Source organism: Camelus bactrianus, chromosome 22, assembly GCF_048773025.1.
Source record: "Camelus bactrianus isolate YW-2024 breed Bactrian camel chromosome 22, ASM4877302v1, whole genome shotgun sequence".
Lineage (NCBI taxonomy): Eukaryota > Metazoa > Chordata > Mammalia > Artiodactyla > Camelidae > Camelus > Camelus bactrianus.
The window spans coordinates 5744905-5755505 of NC_133560.1; the positions used below are offsets into that span (position 1 = coordinate 5744905).

Genomic DNA, 10601 nt, shown 5'->3' on the forward strand with positions numbered 1-10601 from the left:
CACACTACGTAAGACATAAATGAAAAAGATTAAAGTGAAAAGTTTGTGGGAAACAATAATGTTAAATTTTGTTTGTTTGTTACTCCGCTGACATCTTACAGAAAATTTCAGAAGATCCACTTACAAGGTTATTTTGTGACACACTGGGGAAGTCTAAATAAACATAAAATGCAAAAAATTAACTTATACTATGGTCAGCAAATCATGTTAATGACACAGCATAAAGGAGAATGGATAACATAATCATCGCAACAGCTTTCTTTTCTCATATTCCTCGTACTCTTCCATCTCAGTATCTTTTACCCTAACATGGTTCTTCACTTATCCTGTTTTTCATTTGTGTTCTAACCACCTGCTGTTTTTGTTGGTCTTTGATTTTGTGTTTTGTTATGAAAGCTTAAAGTGGTCTCTGTCTGTTGGCAGATTGATGGTTCTCTTCCCAAGAAATGAAGCTGAGCATTTAATGTTTTGTATGTGTTTTATCAAAGTAATTTTAGTTTTTTATAATTTTATGAGGGTGGTTTTCTTGTAATATAACTTCTTCACAACACCAACAAGGAATGAAAAGATTTTATTCCTGTCATTTTATTTACCTGCCTTGACATTTTTCACATCACAGATTCTGTGTGAAGTTAAATGCAACATTTTATTTTGTTCTAATAAATTTTCTAGCAACTTCCCACAGCCTTACCTTAGATTCAGTTGTTTCAAACTGTAAATAAGGAGGTCTTTAACTTGCAAATAAACTCACTTAAAAAGGGAAAAGTTGATGGATTCTAAAAAAAAATAATTAAGAAGTATCTACTTAACATTCAGTTTGACTCAATTCTTACTCATTTTGTGTCTTGCTTTTTTTTTTTTTTATTGTTTCCTTCACAAAGTACAGAAATGAAAAGTGTGGAAAATTGTTGGTGCATTAAGTGACTTTAAATTCTTAATTTACATATTAACATCTTGCAATGTGAGTAATTAGTAATTTTATATGTAAGGTCACCCAGTGTCATTCTCAAAACACACACAGAGATTAACATCATTTTACAAAGACAATTTTGCCAAGTTTTCCAAACAATAGATTAAAAGCTACTAGGATAGAAAAAGATTCTGGAAACCAGACTGTGGTTCTCAGAGATTTGCTTTTGATTCGTCACTTGGGGTAGAAAAGGACCTCCTGTCCCCATGTGGCGTGTGAGGAAGAGAAAGCTTTGGCCTGGCCCCTCCCAGAAAGCGACGGAGCCTGGAGGCCAGGAAGCAGGTTTCTGAGCAGGCTCCCTGACTCTGTCAAAAAGGTGAGGCCTGAGAACTGACCACCGATGGAGGGGTGGTTACTGGCAACCTTGAAGGGCACAGAGTTCATGAGGTGAGAGGAGAAAAGGCTGATAAGAGAATGAGAGGCTGGGAATTCGAGACACGCGTGTAGACCACTCTTTTTTTGCTGCAAATGGAAACGGTAGCTAAGCCACAGATGTTCAGCCGAAAGAAAGTGGCTTTTGTTTTAAGATGGGAGGGAAAGAAATCATATTTGATTGGTGATGAAAACCTCCAGGGGAGAGCAGAATGGCGACAGTGCACCAGCAAGAAGAGAGGTACTGTGAGAGGTGAGAGGACCTCCTCTTTGGGTCTTTTAGGAACATGTGTCTGTTCCCTTGGTTCTTTCACAGTGACATCATTTCATTTTCTGAGACATACCTCAGTCACTTTTTAAGTCACTGTTCATTTGATTCCCCTGGCTTGCATTCTCTCGAATAGTTTTTATGGTTTCAGAATCACTTGACACATGCTTCATGCCAGTTCTCTCAAGCCCCCAGTGAGAGGCAAAGCTGGTATTGGGTACAGTTTATAAATAGGAAGATGGGACTTGAGGGAGGCTGCCCACCCAACACCTGATGAGTGTCTAAGGCACAATGGAGCCTGAAACCCAGGTGACATACTTTGAAAGGAAATAAAACACATTCCTCGATTGCAGTGATGGTCAGCGCCAAGTAAAACAGACGACCGACCTCTCAAAGCTGCCGCTGCTCCGTGCAAGCCCACTATAGTGGGACCGGATGTGACGAGGTCTCAGAAAGCCCGGAGCCCTGGCTCCTGCCCCTGCCTTGTGCGCCCCATGCCACCAGGACTGCCTGGCAGGGCTGGCTTCCAGCTGTAAACTGAGGAGTTAGGGGGATCTCTCTACCTTAGGGAGCTTCAGTATGAGAGCTGATTTCAATTTGCCCACGTAATTATCTAATTTCACGGTTAAAACATTCAGTCATAGGTATTCTTTAGTTACAAGATAACTTTATTTTGACCTAGAATGGGAAGGCATATAGACTTCATTGTATTGATTTAGTAAACTGTGATCAGAGTTTATAAAGATGCAGAGTTTTTTTAAATGGTCTTAACTTGGAAACCCAAACCTTATTTGAATGGTATTTCAAAATACTTCTGCTAAAAAAAAATTTTTTTTTAGTAACAACACAAATTTGGGGGGGAGAGGGGGAGGGTGGTAGGCTCAGTGGTAGAGCGCATGCTTAGCACACACGAGGCCCTGAATTCAATCCCCAGTACCTCCATTAAAATTTTTTTTAAATAAAGAAATACAAAACAAAATGCTTCTGCTGACCCAGTGGGGTGGCCTGGTTAGTTAACTGTTGCTAGGTATAAAGATAATTTAAATTGCTCTCTGAATGGTGATGCTTTACGTAACATGAATATAAGGCGTTTCAGTTGTATTTTCCTCAAGAGACTCCTTAGATATTGATCAGTGGAATAAAGTTATTGAGCAGCTAGGAACACCATCGGCAGACTTCATGAAGAAACTTCAGCCAACTGTGAGGAATTACGTGGAAAACAGGCCAAAGTATCCTGGAATCAAATTTGAAGAACTCTTTCCAGATTGGATATTCCCATCAGAATCTGAGCGAGACAAAATTAAGAGTAAGATACCCTCTTTTCTTGTCCTTGTCTTCGTAATCTGGGTGAAGCCTTCACTTTTTCATGTTTGCATTCTCAAACCTGTGGACGCTGGGAGGCAAAACAGTTGAAACCCTCAAATAAAGTCGTTTGCAGGCTAGAATGAAGGCTTTTCGGAAAGAAAGCTTAAAGCCCCAGAAGTTTTGTCCTCAGTAAGATGACTTAACTGAAGCCTTTGGTCAGAATCAAAACATTTACATCAGTCTGAAAGACTCATGCTAGTTATAGCAATTGGAATTCAGCCTTCAGATGTAAAGAGTGCCTGAATAAAGTACCCGGCCCAGCTGAAGACTCAGACCATGTTATGGCTCAGTTTAAAAAGGCTCCTCCTCCCCTTCCCTGTGCCCATCACTAAAATGTTTTTTAAGGGAAAGAAGAGATTTGTTTCTCTCCACATCAAGGTAAACTGTGCCTCAGTCAGAAAAGCCCCAGCCCTCCTTTGCCTGCAGAGTCACTGAAATTGTTGGGGGGGGGTTTCTAACTACTAATCTCTAGAATTATTTTTTGCAAAATGTATATTGCCACCTTTGTATACAGGTAGGCAGAGCAGAGGCATCTGTGGAGTGCTCTGTACTGTGCAAGTATGAAATCACTGCGTGGCCTAAAAGGTCTGTCCTAATTTCATTTTGACACGACATCAAGACAAAGCGCTGGCCTGTGCTTCACGCCTGCGCTCTCGGCAGCGCCACCCTCAGCTCAGCTCCTGCACCTCCCTGGTCCTGGCTCCTCAGCCTTGGGCCTGTCCTCCCTCCCGGCTTCAGAGGCTGAAAGCACATCTAAAAGCCTGGTTTGTAGGGAAAGTGGCTGCTTGACCTACTCTTAAAGAAGAAGACTCTAATCACCTTGAACCTGTCCAAAACGTCTCAAGTTAATACATTTTTGTTCTGTCTGTGCTGTCGCATTTGGTTCTTGGTTGTGTGATTTTTCTGATTAGCATTAGTTTATTAATCTACTGTTTGTTTTCACCCTAGCAAGTCAAGCCAGAGACTTACTGTCAAAAATGTTAGTGATCGACCCCGACAAGCGCATCTCTGTGGACGAAGCTCTGCGTCACCCCTACATTACTGTTTGGTATGACCCGGCCGAAGCAGAAGCGGTAAGCAGCTGTTTTGAAAACACTTCTGTGCAGAGGCAGGGCACACATCTCCCGGGGTCTCCTGTCCATCTGGAATGGCTACATAAGAGCAGCAAGTTGTGCTGCACACTGGAAATTAACACAGTGTAACTGACGATACTTCAGTTAAAAAAAAAAAAAAGAGAGCAAGTCCTGTATGTAAAGGAAATCCGGATTACAACAAGGCCGTGTGATGGGGGTTGCAGCCCCTTTGGGACCCTTGTTACAGGAGCTCCCTTCAGAGTACCTCGGCGTGGACGTGCTTTGCTGTGTTGATATAAGTCGTCTTCATTTATGCAGGTGATGACGTGTGATCATAGCAGCACCTTTTCTGAGCATCCGTTTGTGTACCCGGGCCTTGGGCCTTCTTACGTCATCTTGTCTAGGCACCCAGCCAGGCCAGAGAAACGTGCTGAAAATCACAAGTGTGCTCGTCCCTCCCTAGAGGGACCTGCGGGGGGCGCTCCACTTCAGAGTTGGACGCTCCTGTGTGTTCTTCTGCAGCAGCCCTGGTGCGGATGACCTTTAGCGGCAAGTGCCATCGCCACACAGTGGCGTGCTTCTTTTGTGCCATCAGTGGAACACATTTTTATGTCTTGGCCTATGGATTTAACCACCATTTTAACCATTGTTTTGTATGAAAAGAATCCAATTTACAAACACGTGATTTTAAGCAAAGTTTTGGAACAGCCATTTATGAATTGGGGATTGAATCTGGGAGTCCTCACAGGAAAAAATGTAAACCTGAAGTGCGTTCTGCGGCTTCTGTATTTCCTAGCACAGTGCTGTGTCCAGGGGGGGTCTCTGGGAAGCAGCCTGCGATTGCCAATTTTACCATTACATTTGGGCAGTTGTCCTTAGAGTGTGATTATTAAGAGGACCATAATACCTCTATTTTTGTTTTGGTTAATTCTTCCTTAATTATTTTGATTCTGAAACTGATGTAAATATCATACTTATGAAGAAATCTTTAATAAACTATATATTGAATGAAACCACATTCCTATTATAAGTATTTAAGAAGTTTTACAAGTGATTCTACCTTTTTCCTCATGCATCACTATTTTTTTAACTGTTGATTTTATCTGTAATTTAATTTTCAGCCACCACCTCAAATTTATGATGCCCAGTTGGAAGAAAGAGAACATGCAATCGAAGAATGGAAAGGTAAAGACAGAATTTATTTCAACCTTTCCTTATGACATTCCTTTAACAGGGGCAGCTTTTCGCGCTTTGACAATAGCCTAAGGGAGGGGCAGGAGACCCTGCAGCCCACTTCCCCTCTCTCTCCCCACCTCCCAGCAGAAAAAAAACTTGAAAATAACAGAATTGGAGAGGAGCATGTATGAATTGAATATTATCTCAAAAGAGAAAGTAAAGGCTTTCACGCAGTCTTGCATTGTGCAGTCTTGGCTTGTAAGCTAAGCTCAGTAGCTGTATAGCACTCACCTTGATAACATGCTGCACGATGTTCAGTTACCCCCATCCACAGGCCCCCATAAAGCAGACATGGGAGACCCCGCTGGGGTCACGCAAACCCCTGCTGCTCTTGTAATCCATGTAGTTATATACGTGTTCTTTTTTTTTTAAAGGAGAGTCTGGGGAAAACTGCAGATCAAAAATATGCAAATAGTTATTATTACCACTATAAGATTAACCAAACAACCCACAATGAACTAAAGCAGTAATAAACAGGCTGAACCAAAAATTTTTCATTAAGAAGCAGAATCACTAGTAATTGGGAACTGTGATTGGCGCAGGTCAAGCGTGGTGGTGTGTCCTGCCCGAGGCCCCCTTCCCTGGGACATCGGGATACCGACGCCCTGCGTGTGCACACACTCAGCAGAGCGTGCACACAGCCACGCGCCTGGGCAACACGTGGCCCAGAGGCCTCACTGAGTGCTTGCAATGTGCTAATTTTATTTCACGAATACCAAAATTTTTGGAGCCCCCTATTAGCTTACTTAATAGGTAATTCGTTTTTATTACAAATGAAAATTGAGGAAAACTGAGGTTGAAGCCAAGAAAAACCTTAGATACTTGGATTAATTCTGGCCAATCTGGAGGGTTACATTTGGAGAACCACAGGTAATGATGGAGAAAAACACTTGCAAACAGGTGTGAGAACATCCACTGCTTTAAACTCTTCTGTGAGAGCCACTTTGCTGGTGCTTCCCTCTCTCCCTCCCCTCCTCTCACCTCCTCTCCCCAAGTCCCCTCTCTCTCTCGGTCCAGAACTACCCTACACTTTTGGCTGCCTGGATAGTCAGGTTGAAAAAAATAAAATGCATCAAACATGGATGTTTTGGTTTGGTATAGGTAAACTGAATTAACTGTCTATCACAATTTAAAATAACACATCACAGTGCCCTTGGAGTGGTTCCAGTTGATTTAGAAGCAGGATTTAGAGTTGCAAAGAAACTGATAAAGCATTTTAACTTGCATTTCTGTTTGAAGAGCTAATTTACAAAGAAGTCATGGATTGGGAAGAAAGAAGCAAGAATGGTGTTGTAAAGGATCAGCCTTCAGGTTAGTGATTGCTTTAATCGATTGATTATATAACATTCTTCTTTCCCTGTTGGGTTTTTGTAAGTCGCAGCAGGGTGTCACGTGCCCACTTGGCCAGTGTTGGATTTGAAAACTCCTCGTGTGCAGTAGTCGTCCCCTTTTTGGTTTGTCCAGGTGGTGGCAGCTAACATTTTTCTGATGAGCTGGGCAGCAAACTAACTGTTACAAACACTCTTGTTTCATCCTTGCAACAGCTGCTGTCAGTTCTGTTTAGAGATAAGGAAATTGAATTTAAAGGCTTTTCAGTGTGCAGGACCCTCTGGGTACCGGCCCCACCCAGCTAAAAAAGAAAACGAAGGTGAATCTAGATAAAGTAGAGTTTGGTTCACTTTTGAGAGAATTGCTCCTGTAATTCTCCCATCTATCTAGTTGATCTGCTTAGTAGTAGAAGTCTGACTAACAATTAGGTAACTTTATGATTATTAGACACATAATACATATGGTGTTAACTCGTGTCCCGGAGAGTTCCTCCTTAAACAGACCTCTTTTAGTTGTATTTATTTTCTCACCTCCACGCCCACTGGAAAGCACGCACACACATGCGCGCACGCACGTGTGAGTACGAAGTGCGCTGCTTACTTCTTACTCTTGAATTTTATATTCAACATGGCACGTGTATCCAGGGTCTAGAGCTGATGTAATGTCAGCATGAATTAACCAAGCATGGAGGTATCACTGATCTCTGAGAGCCTGGATGTTTTAATTTTACTCAAACTAGACTAAAATTTAGATAGTAGGAAATAGGAGAGTTTCATCCTATTAAATCCTATTAAAGTGTCAGTTTGGGGGATTTAGAAAGCAAAAGTAAAATGAGCAAGAGTCTGCTAAATTTTCTCTTTATCTTTTTGCTTGTATGCAGTTCTTATTTTAGAAGGTATTTTTATTGCAAAAGAATTCTCCAAAGGTTGATGCTTTTTTCCCTGGACTAAGTGTTTTATGATTATAATGAAATATCTGGTGACACTTGAATAGTTTTAGGATAAATTTAGCAATTTTCTTTTAATATCTTTTTAAAACCAGTAGGTATTTTTTTTAGTTAACATGATAATACATGGAGTACATATATGATGTTTAGCCACTGAGAAGAAAAAGAGAATGTTACAGGGAAAGACAGAGGAATATTTGGGATTCTGAGCCTAAAGAAAGACTCCAGGAAAAATCAAAATATACAGGCAGCTAACTCCCTGCGTATGCTGACAGGTAGTGTAGGGAACTGCAGGAGGACCGAGCTGAGAACTGGCCGGAAGTCTCACTGCCTGGATTTGCAGCAATGTCGTGCCTCAGATTTTATTATATTTGGTTTTCTTAGCACAGATGCAGCAGTAAGTAGCAACGCCACTCCCTCTCAGTCGTCATCTATCAATGACATTTCATCCATGTCCACTGAGCAGACACTGGCCTCAGACACAGACAGCAGTCTGGACGCCTCGACGGGACCCCTCGAAGGTTGTCGATGATAAGTTAGAAATAGCAAGCTTGTCATCAGTGAAGGAACTCTCGCTTCCATGGGCCTGAAATGCTTGGGAGTTGATGGAACCAAATAGAAAAACTCCATGTTCTGCATGTAAGAAACACGATGCCTTGCCCCTACTCAGCTGTACTAGGCTTGCCTTGCTTAGATTATAAAGTAAAGCAGATTATGTCTGAAGAAAAAAGCGCAAATTACACTTTTAGAGATTTTGTTCAAGATCATTTCAGGTGAGCAATTAGAATAGGTGATTTTTTTTTTTAAGTTGTGTGGTAATAGTAACAGTTTCTCGTCCACAGTAACTGTTGGGACTTACATGCATGTGACCGCAAGTGCTCGCTTGGACTTGCCCTCTAGCACTTTGGAAATCAGTATTTAAAAGCCAAATAATCTTCCAGGTAGTGCTGCTTCTAGAATTGTCTCTTAATCCTCTTCACTGATTTGGCGTCTGTCCAGAAAAAACAGATTTATGTGTATTAATTGGCCATCATATTATCACATCTTACTTTCTTTTAGGGTATGAATTATTTTCTTTTGTATTTCAGAAGGAATATAATTAAATCTATTTAATAAATTAAAATGTAACTTTTCTTAAATTTGTCATGTTTGGGGCTGAGAATAACCACTGCTAAAACCAGGACACTTTGTTTTCTCTGGATTGTCTTAGTCTGGGTGATTGTACGTTCAGCTTTATTGCATGGTAAGATTTTAAGTTTTGTTTTGTGCTGCTTAAGACACGTATAACTTTAAAATCCTATCTACGCCCTCTCCTTTTTCTTGGTCTTCTGGACTTACGGTTAATAGGGAATGCTGTCTAGAACTTCACCCACTTCGTCAGCCCCCTAGTGCCCAGTGTCAATAATGTGATGGCGTGTAGATTCCTGAACCCGCCACCTGCTGGTAGAGCAGAACTTTGCAGTGATCGCTAAGGATGGTTGCTGTCGTTACTAAGTGCTTGCTTCGCCTGAGGCCAGACTGGGTCCTTCCTTACCTTCTGTCCCTCGAGGTAAGAGACGTGATTTCACAAGGCAGCATTTCTCTCATCCAACACAGCATTCTTACTCAGTTTTGTTTCTTTTCTGAAAGAAACCACATGCATCCCCCTCTGGCCTGTTTCAGGAAGCAAGCTGATTCAGAATGCCTGTTTGTGGTTGCCCTCCACTTCGGGGAGGCGTTTCCTTTTCCTAAGGGAAGTCCGTGAATGTTCTGGGAAAGGTCTTCTAAGGGATATGGAGGCAATGTCCTGAGGAGTAATGACTAACTGTGGAATGTTTTCTGATTTAAAACTGCTCACCTGAAATTGATGCTTTCAGACCTCCTGACACGGAGCTTATTCAGAACTCACTGAAGCGCCGAGTGCTGAAGTGTCACTGTAGAAGTGGAGTCACGAGGGTCACGCTTTGGCTCCCTGTGCTCGGGGCGCTTTTCCCTTTAGCTTATTCTGCCACAAATTCATATCTTGTGTTTAATTATTTTGGAAGCTATTGGGTCAGCATTGTTCACATTCTATAGAATGTGTTTTGAGGAGGAATTTGATGAGAAAGTTTATTATAAATATTACCTAAAATACAGGATTCTCTCTGTACCAGCTGTGTCTTACTGGTTGGTCTTATCACTGGAAACTGGAACCCTTGATGAACAAAATTAATACTGAAATACTAAAGAGTTCTGTATTGTGAGGTTTAGACACATTCAACTGTAAGATAGAAATACTAACTCGGATTGAGGCAGAAACACCTGCTACATGGCTTGGGATTATTTTGGCTTTGGAGGCCTGTGGTTTAGTGAAGAAAGCTGTCATTATACATACATAAATGTCTTCAAATGTCCTCCTCTCTAATACACGCTCTTTAAAAAGACTTTACTAAATCTGTCTTTACGAAGAAAAACAATACAAGGTGGGGGAGAGTTTCTAAAATGCGCTCTGTGCCCTGGGCTTCTGTGCCTGCAGCGCAGGGGTGCTGAGGGTCCGGTGAGGCCCTGCTTAGTCTGGGTGCTGGCACGTGCAGCCAGGAGCTGTGTGTACATGGAGCTGGGTGCCACACAGAGGGGCTTTCTGCTCAGCCATTCCTCTGTGCATTCACGGGTGGAGTTCGTGATGGCGCGGATGGGTTTCCTGCCAAGGCCACCGTCCATCAGAGCGCGGTGAGTGCACCCAGGACAGGCCCAGGGCTGCCGGCAGCAGAGCTCCGTAGAAATACCTCACCCCACGTCAGAGCCCCCCCCCCCCCGAGCCGAGACGTGCTGGGGTCCTGGTGCAGTGTGGTGGCTTCAAACTGCTCTCCGTGGATAAACGCTGGTGTTGGAGAAAGAACTGAAAAATCTGATCAATTTTTCATCTTTTCTATTTTATTTTTGTAATTTATATTGTACACAACCCTGGAAGTAACTATTTTGGACACATATTTTTATAAACCAGGTAATTTATTATTAGCCTGGAATCTGGACTAGGTTTGTTTTGTTTGTTGACTTAGTTTTCAGTCAGGAAGGAAATGACTG

General features: G+C 42.1%; 1 protein-coding gene across 5 annotated transcripts in view; it reads left to right on the plus strand.

The window, feature by feature from the left end:
* The window catches only part of MAPK9 (mitogen-activated protein kinase 9), a 46212-nt gene extending 37520 nt beyond the window's left edge, over positions 1–8692 (plus strand). For 4 of the 5 annotated variants that reach the window (XM_074350107.1, XM_074350106.1, XM_074350109.1 and 1 more), the window contains 5 exons: positions 2734–2916; positions 3924–4048; positions 5170–5233; positions 6524–6595; positions 7949–8692. In XM_074350107.1, coding sequence (XP_074206208.1) covers positions 2734–2916; positions 3924–4048; positions 5170–5233; positions 6524–6595; positions 7949–8091 — 587 coding nt within the window. In that variant the 3' untranslated portion in view covers positions 8092–8692. Of the gene's footprint in view, positions 1–2733; positions 2917–3923; positions 4049–5169; positions 5234–6523; positions 6596–7943 lie in introns of all 5 variants that reach the window. The other variant, XM_074350108.1, reaches the window with a different exon arrangement.
* The last annotated feature ends 1909 nt before the right edge of the window (positions 8693–10601 follow it).